The 17,522-nt window shown below is 53.3% G+C and overlaps 1 protein-coding gene across 1 annotated transcript in view; it reads left to right on the forward strand.

The window, feature by feature from the left end:
- itih6 (inter-alpha-trypsin inhibitor heavy chain family member 6) overlaps positions 1-17,522 on the forward strand; it is a 104,563-nt gene that overhangs the window by 8,229 nt on the left and 78,812 nt on the right. Inside the window, exons 2-3 of the mRNA XM_070869109.1 lie at positions 3,013-3,167; positions 5,284-5,394. Coding sequence (XP_070725210.1) covers positions 3,013-3,167; positions 5,284-5,394 — 266 coding nt within the window. The remainder of the gene's footprint in view (positions 1-3,012; positions 3,168-5,283; positions 5,395-17,522) is intronic.

Here is a 17,522-nt window from a genome sequence, read left to right on the forward strand (position 1 = left end):
TACTGAGGGAGCGCCGCACTGTCGGAGGGGCGGTACTGAGGGAGCGCCGCACTGTCGGAGGGGCGGTACTGAGGGAGCGCCGCACTGTCGGAGGGGCGGTACTGAGGGAGCGCCGCACTGTCGGAGGGGCAGTACTGAGGGAGCGCTGCACTGTCGGAGGGGCAGTACTGAGGGAGCGCTGCACTGTCGGAGGTGCCGTCTTTCGGAATGAGATGTTAAACCGAGGCCCCGTCTGCCCTCCCAGGTGGACCTAAAAGATCCCGGGGCCACTATTGGAAGAAGAGCAGGGGGAGTTCTCCCCAATGTCCTGGGGCCAATATTTATCCCTCAACCATCATTGTTGCATTGGTGATCATTTTTTAACAGTCTATCGACTCTGGATCGGTTCCTATGGACTGGAGGGTAGCTAATGTAACACCACTGTTTAAGAAAGGAGGGAGAGAGAAAATGGGAAATTATAGACCGGTTAGCCTGACATCAGTAATGGGGAAAATGTTGGAATCAATTATTAAAGATGAAATAGCAGCGCATTCAGAAAGCTGTGACAGGATGGGTCCAAGTCAGCATGGATTTATGAAAGGGAAATCATGCTTGACAAATTTCTGGAATTTTTTGAGGATGTAACTGGTAGAGTGGACAAGGGAGAACCAGTGGATGTGGTGTATTTGGACTTTCAAAAGGCTTTTGACAAGGTCCCACACAAGAGATTGGTGTGCAAAATTAAAGCACATAGTATTGACGTGGATAGAGAACTGGTTGGCAGACAGGAAGCAGAGAGTCGGGATAAACAGGTCATTTTCAGAATGGCAGGCAGTGACTAGTGGGGTGCCCCAGAGCTCAGTGCTGGGACCCCAGCTATTAACAATATACATTAATGATTTGGATGAGGGAATTGAGTGTAATATCTCCAAGTTTGCAGATGACACTAAGCTGGGAGGCGGTGTGAGCTGTGAGGAGGACGCTAAGAAGCTGCAGGGTGACTTGGACAGGTTAGGTGAGTGGGCAAATGCATGGCAGATGCAGTATAATGCCGATAAATGTGAGGTTATCCACTTTGGTGGCAAAAACACGAAGGCAGAATATTATCTGAATGGCGGCATTAGGAAAAGGGGAGGTGCAACGAGACCTGGGTGTCATGGTACATCAATCATTGAAAGTTGGCATACAGGTACAGCAGGCGGTGAAGAAGGCAAATGGCATGTTGGCCTTCATAGCGAGGGGATTTGAGTATAGGAGCAGGGAGGTCTTACTGCAGTTGTACAGGGCCTTGGAGAGGCCTCACCTGGAATATTGTGTTCAGTTTTGGTCTCCTAATCTGAGGAAGGACGTTCTTGCTACTGAGGGAGTGCAGCAAAGGTTCACCAGACTGATTCCCGGAATGGCAGGACTGACATATGAGGAGAGACTGGATCGACTGGGCCTGTATTCACTGGAGTTTAGAAGGATGAGAGGGGATCTCATAGAAACATATAAAATTCTGACGGGACAGGACAGGTTAGATGCAGGAAGAATGTTCCCAATGTTGGGGAAGTCCGGAACCAGGGGACACAGTCTTAGGATAAGGGGTAAGCCATTTAGGACCGAGATGAGGAGAAACTTCTTCACTCAGAGAGTTGTTAACCTGTGGAATTCTCTACCGCAGAGAGTTGTTGATGCCAGTTCATTCGATATATTCAAGAGGAGTTAGATATGGCCCTTACGGGTAAAGGGATCAAAGGGTTTGGAGAGAAAGCGGGAAAGGGGTACTGAGGGAATGATCAGCCATGATCATATTGAATGGTGGTGCAGGCGCCCTCATGCACCTATTTTCTATGTTTCTATCACTAAAAATTAAGATGATCTGGTCTGCCTGTTTGTGGGAGCTTGCTGTGCGCAAATTTGATGCCGCGTTTCCTACATTACAACAGTGACTACATTACAAAAGTACTTCATTGGCTGTGAAGCGCTTTGGATGGCCGGTGGTCATGAAAGGCGCTATATAAATGCCAGTTCTTTACTTTGTTAGACTTTTAACCTCACCCTTCAGTTTGAATATAATTTGCGCCATACGTCGCTGGGAGCAAGGGGGAATCTTGGACCCCAGTGATTGACAGCACACAATGGTCCATCTCCTTAACCCTTGCGATCGACGGATTTCGGAAAGAAGCGGAGGAGGAGGGCGAATGAGGGACAATTCGGGGACAGAAGGAGAAAGAAAGGGAGGGACGATTGGGGTAAGAGGAAGAGGGTGAAAGTAAAAAGTATGATCAACTTTCCATTTTGAAAATCTCCAACAACAATTGACTACCTGAAGGAATGAGATTAAATAATTTAAATTGTTCCCTTTCTGGGTCAGAGAGGCTGGTTGGCATTGCATTAGCATGTTGTTAAAAGTGTCCTTACGCACTTAATTACACAGAAACATAGAAAATAGGAGCAGTAGTCGGCCATTTGGCCCTTCGAGCCTGCACCGCCATTCAATATGGCTGATCCTCTCTCTCAACACGATATTTCCGCTTTCTCCCCGTACCCCTTGATGCCTTTTGTGTCTAGAAATCTATCTATCTCCCTCTTAATTATATTCAGTGACTTGGCCTCCACAGCCTTCTGTGGTAGAGAGTTCCACAGGTTCACCACCCTCGGAGTGAAAACATTTCTCCTCATCTCCGTCCTAAATTTCCTACCCCGTATCCTGAGACTGTGACCCCTTGTTCTAGACTTCCCAGCCCTGGGGGGACACATCCTCCCCGCATCCAGTCTGTCCAACCCAGAATTTTATACCTTTCAATGAGATCCCCTCTCATTCTTCTAAACTCCAGTGAATACAGGCCCAGTCGACCCAATCTTATCAGCCCTAACTTCCTGCAGCGATTAATTCACGTGCAAATCCAGCAAGTTGTTAAGAATAAGGGGGAGACTGAAGATGAGATGCCGTAAACACGCCATTATTTTCCAAGCAACATTTGCTCCGATATATGTTGAAGTAAGGAACGCTTTGGTTTACAATCACGCAACACTTCTTTTGTCTTCTAGCTGGAGATCACAGACTTCCTGGTCCGCTCCACCATCATCTCGCGGTATGCCCTGACCACCGTGCGGAGCGCAGTCTACAATCCCGGCTCGCAATCACGCGAGGCCGTCTTCGACATAGACCTGCCCGGAACCGCCTTCATCTCCAACTTCACCATGTAAGTTGATGCAGCCTCCTGGCTGGCTCACCCACTCCGAGCAGGGGGAGTCGATGTCAGGGAACTTGCTGGGAGGGTTAACTGTGTGACGGAGCTGCGTTAACACCAGTACAGATACAGTCAGTGACACAGGGCGCTGCGGGAGAGGGGTTACTGAGTGACAGTGTGAGGGAGCTGGATTAACATCAGTACAGATACAGTCAGTTACACAGGGCGCTGGGGGAGAGGGGTTACTGAGTGACAGTGTGTGGGAGCTGGATTAACATCAGTACAGATACAGTCAGTTACACAGGGTGCTGGGGGAGAGGGGTTACTGAGTGACAGTGTGAGGGAGCTGGATTAACATCAGTACAGATACAGTCAGTTACACAGGGCGCTGGGGGAGAGGGGTTACTGAGTGACAGTGTGAGGGAGCTGGATTAACATCAGTACAGATACAGTCAGTGACACAGGGTGCTGGGGGAGAGGGGTTACTGAGTGACAGTGTGTGGGAGCTGGATTAACATCAGTACAGATACAGTCAGTTACACAGGGCGCTGGGGGAGAGGGGTTACTGAGTGACAGTGTGAGGGAGCTGGATTAACATCAGTACAGATACAGTCAGTGACACAGGGCACTGGGGGAGAGGGGTTACTGAGTGACAGTGTGAGGGAGCTGGATTAACATCAGTACAGATACAGTCAGTGACACAGGGCACTGGGGGAGAGGAGTTACTGAGTGACAGTGTGAGGGAGCTGGATTAACATCGATAGAGGGCAGATGGTTGCCTCGGGTTTAACGTGACATCCTGAAAGTCGACATCTCCCACAGTGCGGTGCTCCCTCAGTACTGCCCCTCAGACAGTGCGGGGCTCCCTCAGTACCGCCCCTCCGTCAGCGCAGTGCAGCACTCCCTCAGTAGTGCCCCTCCGACAGTGCGGTGCTCCCTCAGTACTGCCCCTCCGACAGTGTGGCACTCCCTCAGTACTGCCCCTCCGACAGTGTGGCACTCCCTCAGTACTGCCCCTCCGACAGTGTGGCACTCCCTCAGTACTGCCCCTCCGACAGTGTGGCACTCCCTCAGTACTGCCCCTCCGACAGTGTGGCACTCCCTCAGTACCGCCCCTCCGACAGTGCGGCACTCCCTCAGTACTGCCCCTCCGACAGTGTGGCACTCCCTCAGTACTGCCCCTCCGACAGTGCGGCACTCCCTCAGTACTGCCCCTCCGACAGTGCGGCACTCCCTCAGTACTGCCCCTCCGACAGCGCAGTGCGGTGCTCCCTCAGTACTGCCCCTCCGACAGTGCGGCACTCCCTCAGTACTGCCCCTCCGACAGTGCGGCACTCCCTCAGTACTGCCCCTCCGACAGTGCGGTGCTCCCTCAGTACCGCCCCTCCGACAGTGCGGTGCTCCCTCAGTACTGCCCCTCCGACAGTGCGGTGCTCCCTCAGTACTGCCCCTCCGACAGTGCGGCACTCCCTCAGTACTGCCCCTCCGACAGTGCGGCACTCCCTCAGTACTGCCCCTCCGACAGTGCGGCACTCCCTCAGTACTGCCCCTCCGACAGTGCGGTGCTCCCTCAGTACCGCCCCTCCGACAGTGCGGTGCTCCCTCAGTACTGCCCCTCCGACAGTGCGGTGCTCCCTCAGTACTGCCCCTCCGACAGTGCGGCACTCCCTCAGTACTGCCCCTCCGACAGTGCGGCACTCCCTCAGTACTGCCCCTCCGACAGTGCGGTGCTCCCTCAGTACTGCCACCGGGGGGCGGGGGGAAGCGTTGGGCCTGGAGTACGGGACTTGAGTCTCTGGGTGTGGGGACGGTATCCAGGACCTTCAGTGAGATGGGCCGAGCCACGGCTGACACTGAAGTGCAGGCGCTCTGTACCTCAGTCAATGGGGCTCACGCGGAGCCTGCGGGGTAGGCCCGAGGGACAATGTCCGGGACTGGTGCTCCTCGGGGAGTAGGCGTGGGGCGCATAACCGAGAGGTCGCCACCCACGGCCTTTGACCCGCGCTGGGCGGAAGCGGGAAGCAGTGGGGTTGTGCCTGTTTTGGAATGAACCCCCCGACACCCCCCTCCCCAATTCAATTTGTCCTTCCCTTTCCCTCCCTCTCTCCCCCGGCCCGTCCGGCGACAGAACGGTCAATGACAAGGTTTACACGGCGGAGGTGAAGGAGCGGGAGAAGGCGCAGCGCATCTACGACACGGCGCGGAGGATGGGCCAGACCGCCGCTCACGTGGCGACCAGGTAACGTGCGGCTTGGGAGGGGCAACGAGGGGGGCAGGGGATAGCGGGAGTGGGGGGGGTGCGGCGGGAGTGGGGGGAGGGGATAGTGGGAGTGGGGGCAGGGGATAGCGGGAGTGGGGGCAGGGGATAGCGGGAGTGGGGGGGAGGGGCTACGGCAGTGGGGAGGGAGGGGATAGCGGGAGTGGGGGGGGGAGAGGCAGGGGGAGTGGGGGGGAGGGGCGGCGGGAGTCGGGGGGAGGGGCTGCGGCAGTGGGGTTGGAGGGGATAGCGGGAGTGGGGGGGGAGGGGCAGCGGGAGTGGGGGGAGGGGCACGGGACTGGTGAGGGAGGGGAAGCGGGAGTGGGGGAGGAGCAGCGGGAGTGGGGGAAGTGGCAGCGGGACTGGGGAGGGGCAGCGGGAGTGGGGGGAGGGGCAGCGTGAGTGGTGAGGGAGGGGAAGCGGGAGTGGGAGGGGAGGGGCAGCGGGAGTGGGAAGTGGGAGGGGCAGCGGGAGTGGGGGGAGGGGCAGCGGGAGTGGGGGGGAGGGGCAGTGGGAGTGGGAGGGGCAGTGAGAGTGGGGGGAGGGGCACCGGGAGTGGGGGAGGAGCAGCGGGTGTGGGAGGGGGAGGGGCCGCGGGAGTGGGAAGTGGGAGGGGCAGCGGGAGTGGGGGAGGGGCAGCGGGAGTGGGGGGGAGGGGCAGTGGGAGTGGGAGGGGCAGTGAGAGTGGGGGGAGGGGCAGCGGGAGTGGGGGGAGGGGCACCGGGAGTGGGGGAGGAGCAGCGGGTGTGGGAGGGGGAGGGGCCGCGGGAGTGGGAAGGGGGAGGGGCAGCGGGAATGGGAGGGGGCGGGGCCGCGGGAGTGGGAAGGGGGAGGGGCAGCGGGAGTGGGGGGAGGGGCAGCGGGAGTGGGGAGGGGCAGCGGGAGTGGGAGGGGAGGGGCAGTGGGAGGGGAGGGGCAGTGGGAGTGGGAGGGGCAGTGAGAGTGGGGGGAGGGGCAGCGGGAGTGGGGGGAGGGGCAGCGGGAGTGGGAGGCGGAGGGGCAGTGGGAGTGGGAGGGGGAGGGGCAGTGGGAGTGGGAGGCGGAGGGGCAGTGGGAGTGGGAGGGGGAGGGGCAGTGGGAGTGGGAGGAGGGGCAGCGGGAGTGGGAGGGGAAGGGCAGTGGGAGGGGAGGGGGAGGGGCAGTGGGAGTGGGAGGCGGAGGGGCAGTGGGAGTGGGAGGGGGAGGGGCAGTGGGAGTGGGAGGGGGAGGGGCAGTGGGAGTGGGAGGAGGGGCAGCGGGAGTGGGGAGGGGGGTGCATTGCCAAGGGGACCGGGGGGAAGGGAGGAACCAACCATAAAAGAAAGAGAGAACGAAGGAAAGAGAGAGAAAGGAACAGAGATGGACCAAAGAGAGAGAAAAGGAAAGAAAACGGAGAGTGAAAGAGTGACAGAAGGAACGCGAGAAAGAGTTGCATTTATATAGCACCTTGTACAACCTCAGAATGTTCCAAAGCTCCTCGCAGCCAATGAAGTACTTGTGGAGTGCGCTCACTATTGTATTGTGAGAAACGCCAATTTGCGCACAGCAAGCTCCCACACACAGTGATGTGATAATGACCCGGATCCTCTGTTTTAGTGATATTGGTCGAGGGATAAATATTGGCCCCAGGACACCGGGGAGAACTCCCCCTGCTCTTCTTCCAATAGTGGCCCCGGGATCTTTTACATCCACCTCAGAGGGAGCTTCGGTTTAATGTCCCATCCTGAAAGAGGGCCTCTCCGACAGTGCGGCGCTCCCTCAGTACTGCCTCTCCGACAGTGTGGTGCTCCCTCAGCACCGCCCCTCCGACAGTGCGGCGCTCCCTCAGTACTGCCCCTCCGACAGTGCGGGGCTTCCTCAGTACTGCCCCTCCGACAGTGCGGTGCTCCCTCAGTACTGCCCCTCCGACAGTGCGGAGCTCCCTCAGTACTGCCCCTCCGACAGTGCGGTGCTCCCTCAGTACTGCCTCTCTGACAGCGCGACGCTCCCTCAGTACTGCCCCTCAGACAGTGCGGCACTCCCTCAGTACTGCCCCTCTGACAGTGCGGGGCTACCTCAGTACCACCTCTCCGACAGTGCGGGGCTCCCTCAGTACCGCCCCTCCGACAGCGCGGCGCGGCACTCTCTCAGTACCACCCCTCCGACAGTGCGGCGCTCCCTCAGTACTGCCCCTCCGACAGTGCGGCACTCCCTCAGTACTGCCCCTCCGACAGTGCGGGGCTCCCTCAGTACCGCCCCTCCGACAGTGCGGCGCTCCCTCAGTACTGCCTCTCCGACAGTGCGTCACTCCCTCAGTACCACCCCTCCGACAGTGCGGCGCTCCCTCAGTACTGCCCCTCCGACAGTGCGGCACTCCCTCAGTACTGCCCCTCCGACAGTGCGGGGCTCCCTCAGTACCGCCCCTCCGACAGTGCAGCGCTCCCTCAGTACTGCCCCTCCGACTATGCTGCACTCCCTCAGTACCGCCCCTCCGACAGTGCGGTGCTCCCTCAGTACTGCCCCTCCGACAGTGCGGGGCTCCCTCAGTACCGCCCCTCCGACAGTGCGGCGCTCCCTCAGTACCGCCCCTCCGACAGTGCGGCGCTCCCTCAGTACTGCCCCTCCGACAGTGCGGTGCTCCCTCAGTACTGCCCCTCCGACAGTGCGGTGCTCCCTCAGTACTGCCCCTCCGACAGTGCGGGGCTTCCTCAGTACTGCCCCTCAGACAGTGCGGTGCTCCCTCAGTACTGCCTCTCTGACAGCGCGGGGCTCCCTCAGTACCACCTCTCCGACAGTGCGGGGCTCCCTCAGTACCGCCCCTCCGACAGCGCGGTGCGGCACTCCCTCAGTACCACCCCTCCGACAGTGCGGCACTCCCTCAGTACTGCCCCTCCGACAGTGCGGCGCTCCCTCAGTACTGCCCCTCCGACAGTGCGGCGCTCCCTCAGTACTGACCCTCCGACAGTGCGTCGCTCCCTCAGTACTGACCCTCCGACATTGCGGCGCTCCCTCAGTACTGCCCCTCTGACAGTGCGGTGCTCCCTCAGTACTGACCCTCCGACAGTGCGGGGCTCCCTCAGTCCTGCCCCTCCGACAGTGCGGTGCTCCCTCAGTACTGACCCTCCGACAGTGCGGCGCTCCCTCAGTACTGACCCTCCGACAGTGCAGTACGGCACTCCCTCAGTACCGCTCCTCCAACAGCGCAGTATGGCACTCCCTCAGTCCTCCGCCTGGGCCCCAAGCTCTGGAATTCCCTCCCTAAACCTCTTCGCCTCTCTCTCTCCTCCTTTAAGACCTCTCTGGCCAGCATATCCTTCTTTAAGTAGGGAGACCAGAACTGTACACAGTATTCCAGATGTGGCCTGACCAACTCCCCCGGGGAATGACGGTCTGCCGAACTTCCTGCCTGTTCCTACTCTTACTCAGTTTAAACTCATGGCCCCTGGCCCGGCAACAAAGTGTCAGACAGGAATAATCTACCAACAGGGACGCTACGTAGCATTTTCATTGTACTAAAGACCCGAGTGTCGCCTGTGGCTCAGTGCCTGGCTCACTTGCCTCTGAGTCAGAATGTTGTGGCACATAAATGTAGGCCTTCTCTCCACCATCATCATCATCGGCAGTCCCTCGGAATCGAGGAAGACTTGCTTCCACTCTTAACATGAGGCCTCATGTGGCTGAACAGTCCAATACGGGAACCACAGTCCCTGTCACAGGTGGGACAGACAGTGGTTGAGGGAAGGGGAGGGTGGGACTGGTTTGCCGCACGCTCCTTCCGCTGCCTGCGCTTGGTTTCTGCACGCTCTCGGCGACGAGACTCGAGGTGCTCAGCGCCCTCCCGGATGCACTTCCTCCACTTAGGGCGGACTGGTCTTTGGGCCCAGGGACTCCCAGGTGTCGGTGGGGGATGTTGCACTTTATCAGGGAGGCTTTGAGGGTGGTCCCCTGTAACGTTTCCTCTGCCCACCTTTGGCTCGTTTGCCGTGAAGGAGTTCCGAGTAGAGCGCTTGCTTTGGAAGTCTCGTGTCTGGGGGGACATGCGGACAATGTGGGCCCTGCCCAGCGGAGCTGGTCGAGTGTGGTCAGTGCTTCGATGCTGGGGATGTTGGGCCTGGTCGAGGACGCTAACGTTGGTGCGTCTGTCCTCCCGGGGGATTTGCAGGATGTTGCGGAGACAGCGTTGGTGGTATTTCTCCAGTGACTTGAGGTGTCTACTGTACATGGTCCATGTCTCTGACACTCCAGTGCAGTGCTGAGGGAACGCTGCTCTGTCGGAGATGCCGTATTTTTGTCATGGACGTTAAACCGAGGCCTTGCCTGCCCTCTGAGCTGGATATAAAAGATCCCACGGCACTATATCCTGAGTGTCCTGGGGCCAATATTTATCCCTCAATCAACAGGACAAAAACAAATGACCTGGGTCATTATCACATTGCTGTTTGTGGGAGCTTGTTGTGCGAAGATTAGCTGCTGCGTTTCCCACATTATAGCAGTGACTACACTCCAAAGACATAAACCATCCCCAAGGCAAAGGTCCTCTACCAATCTGCTCCCACCACTCAGTGCTGCCCACCGATTATCAAGATCCATGACGTGGGCCATTTTGCATACCCTGGGAGCCTACTGTTAACAAAGGCATTGATGACGAGGTCCAGCACAGCCTCCAGTTGCCTGAGAAAGAGAGTGTTTGAAGACCAGGATCTCAAACCCGGCACCAAGATCATGGTATACAGGGCAGTAGAGATACCTACCCTGCGATGAAGAAACATAGAAACATAGAAAATAGGTGCAGGAGTAGGCCATTCGGCCCTTCGAGCCTGCACCACCCTTCAATAAGATCATGGCTGATCATTCCCTCAGTACCCCTTTCTCTCCATACCCCTTGATCCCTTTAGCCGTAAGGGCCACATCTAACTCCCTCTTGAATATATCCAATGAACTGGCATCAACAACTCTCTGCGGCAGGGAATGCTACAGGCTAACAACTCTCTGAGTGAAGAAGTTTCTCCTCATCTCAGTCCTAAATGGCCTACCCCTTATTCAAAGACTATGTCCCCTGGTTCTGGACTTCCCCAACATCGGGAACATTCTTCCCACATCTAACCTGTCCAGTCCCGTCAGAATCTTATACATTTCTATCAGATCCCCTCTCATCCTTCTAAACACCAGTGAATAAAGGCCCAGTTGATCCAGTCTCTCCTCATATGACAGTCCAGCCATCTCTCGAATTAGTCTGATAAACCTTCGCTGCACTCCCTCAATAGCAAGAACATCCTTCCTCAGATTAGGAGACCAAAACTGAATACAATATTCCAGGTGAGGCCTCACTAAGGCCCTGTACAACTGCAGCAAGACCTCCCTGCTCCTATACTCAAATCCTCTCGCTATGAAGGCCAACCTACCATTTGCCTTCTTCACCGCCTGTGTACCTGCATGCCAACCTTCAATGACTGATGAACCATGTGCTTCAGAGACATGGACCATGTACAGTAGACACCTCAAGTCGCTGGAGAAATACCACCAACGATGTCTCCACAAGATCCTACAAATCCCCTGGGAGGACAGACGCACCAATGTTAGCGTCCTCGACCAGGCCAACATCCCCAGCATCGAAGCACTGACCACACTCGACCAGCTCCGCTGGGCGGGGCCACATTGTCCGCATGCCCCGGCACGAGACTCCCAAAGCAAGCGCTCTACTCGGAACTCCTTCACGGCAAACGAGCCAAAGGTGGGCAGAGGAAACGTTTCGAGGGACCACCCTCAAAGCCTCCTTGAAAAAGTGCAACATCCCCACCGACACCTGGGAGTCCCTGGGCCAAAGACCAGTCCGCCCTAAGTGGAGGAAGTGCATCCGGGAGGGCGCCGAACGCCTCGAGTTCCTTCGCCGGGAGCACGCGGAGTCCGAGCGCAAACAGCGGAAGGAGCGCACAACAACCCAAGCCCCTCACCTACCCGTCCCTCCAACCACCGCCTGCCCCCAGACACCGCCTGTGACAGAGTCTGTAGGTCCTGCATTGGGCTCATCAGTCACCCGCGAACTCGTGTTAGTGTGGGAGCAAATCATCCTCGACTCCGAGGGACTGCCCGAGAAGAAGGCACTCCAAAAGTACTTCATTGGCTGTAAAGCGCTTTGTGACATCCGGTGGTCGTGAAAGGCGCTATAGAAATGCAAGTCTTTCTTTCTATCAGGTCCCCTCTCAGTTTAGGCTGTTCTGAGATAAATAGTCGAAGGTCCTTGAGCCTATCTGAGTCTGTGAAGTTCAGTAAACTGGCAAGGATTCCCATGGGGCTAGAATCTCCACTTTTTTTGCAAGCGTAATGCCCACTTAATGCCCATTTTCCCGCTGAAATGACGCATAACGCCCGTTCTGGCACAAAATGGAAACTGGCGGGCTTTTTTAGGAGACTTATCGCCGATCGTTATTTTCCCAATGGGCTTATCGCCTGGAAAAAATATCACCGCCCGCCCACTTTTTTGGGTCGGTATCAGCCGAATGGGCAAATTCAACGCCCTTAATATCGCCCAGCGTTACTTCCCGCACGGAATTAACGCCGAGATTCAGTATGAACGCCCGCCCACTGTTTCTTGCCCAAACTAGCGGCCATGGAGATCGGCCACCATCACTCACCACCTCGCCCACATATCGCCCACAATATCGCTCGCTCAAAAAACCGCCCACAAACAGTGGAACTAACCGGGACGAACGCCAGCGGTGTGGCTGGCATTTGTTAACTCCCACTCTTACGCGAGGAGCTGATATTGGAAAGGTTTGCCTGAAAGAGCACTGATGTGAGTGACAACGCTGACACACTGCTGTGTGTGTGTGCAGCTCAGGCATCAATGGTGCCCATCACCTTGGTGCCAGTTAAAGTTTACGTTGATTGATGTTAAGTTGTATTTAACCCTTTCATTGTAAGGAATCACCAGTGTGTAATGGTCCAGCTATAGAAACATAGAAACACAGAAAATAGGTGCAGGAGTAGGCCATTCGGCCCTTCGAGCCTGCACCACCATTCAATGAGATCATGGCTGATCATTCACCTCAGTACCCCTTTCCTGCTTTCTCTCCATACCCCTTGATCCCTTTAGCCGTAAGGGCCACATCTAACTCCCTCTTGAATATATCCAATAAACTGGCCTCAACAAGTCTCTGCGGCAGGGAATTCCGCAGGTTAACAACTCTCTCAGTGAAGAAGTTTCTCCTCATCTCGGTCCTAAATGGCTTACCCCTTATCCTTAGACTGTGAGCCCTGGTTCTGGACTTCCCCAACATTGGGAACATTCTTCTCGCATCTAACCTGTCCAGTCCCGTCAGAATTTTCTATGTTTCTATGAGATCCCCTCTCATCCTTCTAAACTCCAGTGGATAAAGGCCCAGTCGATCCAGTCTCTCCTCATATGTCAGTCCTGCCATCCTGGGAATCAGTCTGGTGAACCTTCGCTGCACTCCCTCAATAGCAAGAACGTCCTTCCTCAGATTCGGAGACCAAAACTGAACACAATATTCCAGGTGAGGCCTCACTAAGGCCCTGTACAACTGCAGTAAGACCTCCCTGCTCCTATACTCAAATCCCCTAGCTATGAAGGCCAACATACCATTTGCCTTCTTCACCGCCTGCTGTACCTGCATGCCAACTTTCAATGACTGATGTACCATGACACCCAGGTCTCGTTGTACCTCCCCCTTGCCTAATCTGCCGCCATTCAGATAATATTCTGCTTTTGTGTTTTGCCCCCAAAGTGGATAACCTCACATTTATCGGCATTATACTGCATCTGCCATGCATTTGCCCACTCACCTAACCTGTCCAAGTCACCCTGCAGCCTCTTAGCGTCCTCCTCACAGCTCACACTGCCACCCAGCTTAGTGTCATCTGCAAACTTGGAGATATTACACTCAATTCTAAATCATGAATGTATATTGTAAATAGCTGGGGACCCAGCACTGAGCCCTGCGGCACCCCACTAGTCACTGCCTGCCATTCTGAAAAGGACCCGTTTATCCCGACTCTCTGCTTCCTGTCTGCCAACCAGTTTTCTATCCACGTCAGTACATTACCCCCAATACCATGTGCTTTAATTTTGCACACCAATCTCTTGTGTGGGATCTTGTCAAAAGCCTTTTGAAAGTCCAAATACACTACATCCACTGGTTCTCCCTTGTCCACTCTAGTAGTTACATCCTCAAAAAATTCCAGAAGATTTGTCAAGCATGATTTTTCTTTCATAAATCCATGCTGACTTGGACCGATCCTGTCACTGCTTTCCAAATGTGCTGCTATTTCATCTTTAATAATTGATTCCAACATTTTCCCCACTACCGATGTCAGGCTAACCGGTCTATAATTATCCATTTTCTCTCTCCCTCCTTTTTTAAAAAGTGGTGTTACATTAGCTACCCTCCAGTCCATAGGAACTGGTCCAGAGTCGAGAGACTGTTGGAAAATGATCACCAATGCATCCACTATTTCTAGGGCCACTTCCTTAAGTACTCTGGGATGCAGACTATCAGGCCCCAGGGATTTATCGGCCTTCAATCCCATCAATTTCTCTAACACAATTTCCCGCCTAATAAGGATATCCTTCAGTTCCTCCTTCTCACTAGACCCTCGTTCCACTAGTACTTCCGGAAGGTTATTTGTGTCTTCCTTCGTGAAGACAGAACCAAAGTATTTGTTCAATTGGTCTGCCATTTCTTTGTTCCCCATTATAAATTCACCTGAATCCGACTGCAAGGGACCTACATTTGTCTTCACTAATCTTTTTCTCTTCACATATCTATAGAAGCTTTTGCAGTCAGTTTTTATGTTCCCGGCAAGCTTCCTCTCATACTCTATTTCCCGCCTTCTAATTAAACCCTTAGTCCTCCTCTGCTGAATTCTAAATTTCTCCCATTTCTCAGGTTTGCTGCTTTTTCTGGCCAATTTATATGCCTCTTCCTTGGATTTAACACTGAGACAATGCGCAATAAGGTTATGTTCAATAACAAAAGTTTACGACCAACATTGGTCTGAAATCATAAATATCACAGCCAATAACACACAACACCCGCCCACACCCAACTTTTTCCACCATTGACATAAATCACATGTTCAACATGTCCAGCAACACAGAATACAAAGGCAAAGCAGGAGCGATGTCCCCAGCCCCCATACATTGCAACAAATTGCATACACCCAGATGGAGATATAACACAGCCATCATCTGCGCACATGCACCTCACTTTCCTTCCCCCCTCTCTTTCTTTTCCCCACCTCTACCCCTTCCTCTCCTCGCTCCATGGCGCATGGCCAAGGAGCTCCTCAGGCGGTGCCTCATTGAGGGGGATGAAGGCAGATGCGGTGGTTGCACAGGAGCGGGGGTTACCAGGGGGTAACATTCTCTGATGCAGAAGCAGGATCTTGGTCCTTGCTCTCAAAGTTGGAAAGTGTGAGGTCATGCATGTTCTTGGAACATGTTCTTAGAACAGTATGTTACAGAACCTACAAGGGAGCAAGCTATCTTAGATCTGGTCCTGTGTAATGAGACAGGAATAATAAACGATCTCCGAGTAAAAGATCCTCTCGGAATGAGTGATCATAGTATGGTTGAATTTGTAATACAGATTGAGGATGAGGAAATAGTGTCTCAAACGAGCGTACTATGCTTAAACAAAGGGGACTACAGTGGGATGAGGGCAGAATTGGCTAAAGTAGACTGGGAACACAGACTAAACGGTGACACAATTGAGGAACAGTGGAGGACTTTTAAGGAGCTCTTTCATAGTGCTCAACAAAAATATATTCCAGTGAAAAAGAAGGGCGGTAAGAGAAGGAATTACCAGCCGTGGATAACCAAGGAAATAAAGGAGAGTATCAAATTAAAAACCAATGCGTATAAGGTGGCCAAGGTTAGTGGGAAACTAGAAGATTGGGAAAATTTTAAACAACAGCAAAGAACGACTAAGAAAGCAATAAAGAAGGGGAAGATAGATTACGAAAGTAAACTTGCGAACAACATAAAAACAGATAGTAAAAGCTTTTACCGATATATAAAACGGAAAAGAGTGACTAAAGTAAATGTTGGTCCCTTAGAAGATGAGAAGGGGGATTTAATAATGGGAAATGTGGAAATGGCTGAGACCTTAAACAATTATTTTGCTTCGGTCTTCACAGTGGAAGACACAAAAACCATGCCAAAAATTGCTGGTCACGGGAATGTGGGAAGGGAGGACCTTGAGATAATCACTATCACTAGGGGGATAGTGCTGGACAAGCTAATGGGACTCAAGGTAGACAAGTCCCCTGGTCCTGATGAAATGCATCCCAGGGTATTAAAAGAGATGGCAGAAGTTATAGCAGATGCATTCGTTATAATCTATCAAAATTCTCTGGACTCTGAGGAAGTGCCATTGGATTGGAAAGCAGCTAATGTAACGCCTCTGTTTAAAAAATGGGGCAGACAAAAGGCAGGTAACTATAGGCCGGTTAGTTTAACATCTGTAGTGGGGAAAATGCTTGAAGCTATCATTAAGGAAGAAATAGCGGGACATCTAGATAGGAATAGTGCAATCAAGCAGACGCAACATGGATTCATGAAGGGGAAATCATGTTTAACTAATTTACTGAAATTCTTTGAGGATATAACGAGCATGATGAATAGATGTGTACCGATGGATGTGGTGTATTTAGATTTCCAAAAGGCATTCGATAAGGTGCCACACAAAAGGTTACTGCAGAAGATAAAGGTACGCGGAGTCAGAGGAAATGTATTAGCATGGATAGAGAATTGGCTGCTAACAGAAAGCAGAGAGTCGGGATAAATGGGTCCTTTTCGGGTTGGAAATCGGTGGTTAGTGGTGTGCCACAGGGATCGGTGCTGGGACCACAACTGTTTACAATATACATAGATGACCTGGAAGAGGGGACAGAGTGTAGTGTAACAAAATTTGCAGATGACACAAAGATTAATGGGAAAGCGGGTTGTGTAGAGGACACAGAGAGGCTGCAAAGAGATTTAGATAGGATAAGTGAATGGGCTAAGGTTTGGCAGATGGAATACAATGTCGGAAAGTGTGAGGTCATCCACCTTGGGAAAAAAGACAGTAAAAGGGAATATTATTTGAATGGGGAGAAATTACAACATGCTGAGGTGCAGAGGGACCTGGGGGTCCTTGCGCATGAATCCCAAAAAAGTTAGTTTGCAGGTGCAGCAGGTAATCAGGAAGGCGAATGGAATGTTGGCCTTCATTGCGAGAGGGATGGAGTACAAAAGCAGGGAGGTCCTTCTGCAACTGTACAGGGTATTGGTGAGGCCGCACCTGGAGTACTGCGTGCAGTTTTGGTCACCTTACTTAAGGAAGGATAAACTAGCCTTGGAGTGGGTACAGAGACGATTCACTAGACTGATTCCGGAGATGAGGGGGTTACCTTATGATGATAGATTGAGTAGACTGGGTCTTTACTCCTTGGAGTTCAGAAGGATGAGGAGTGATCTTATAGAAACATTTAAAATAATGAAAGGGATAGACAAGATAGAGGCAGAGAGGTTGTTTCCGCTGGTCGGGGAGATGAGAACTAGGGGGCACAGCCTCAAAATACGGGGGAGCCAATTTAAAACCGAGTTGAGAAGAAATTTCTTCTCCCAGAGGGTTGTGAATCTGTGGAATTCTCTGCCCAAGGAAGCAGTTGAGGCCAACTCATTGAATGTGTTCAAGTCACAGATAGATAGATTTTTAACCAATAAGGGAATTAAGGGTTATGGGGAGCGGGCGGGTAAGTGGAGCTGAGTTCACGGCCAGATCAGCCATGATCTTGTTGAATGGCGGAGCAGGTTCGAGGGGCTAGATGGCCTACTCCTGTTCCTAATTCTTATGTTCTTATGTTCTTATGCACTTTGGCAGAAAAAAATCAAGGAGCAAGTTATTATTTAAATGGAGAAAGATTGCAAAGTGCCGCAGTACAGCGGGACCTGGGGGTCCTGGTGCATGAAACACAAAAGGATAGTATGCAGGTACAGCAAGTGATCAGGAAGGCCAATGGAATTTTGGCCTTTATTGCAAAGGGGATGGAGTATAAAAGCAGGGAAGTCTTGCTCCAGTTACACAGGGTATTGGTGAGGCCACACCTGGAGTACTGCGTGCAGTTTTGGTTTCCATATTTACGAAAGG

Source organism: Pristiophorus japonicus, chromosome 32 (assembly GCF_044704955.1).
Source record: "Pristiophorus japonicus isolate sPriJap1 chromosome 32, sPriJap1.hap1, whole genome shotgun sequence".
NCBI lineage: Eukaryota > Metazoa > Chordata > Chondrichthyes > Pristiophoridae > Pristiophorus > Pristiophorus japonicus.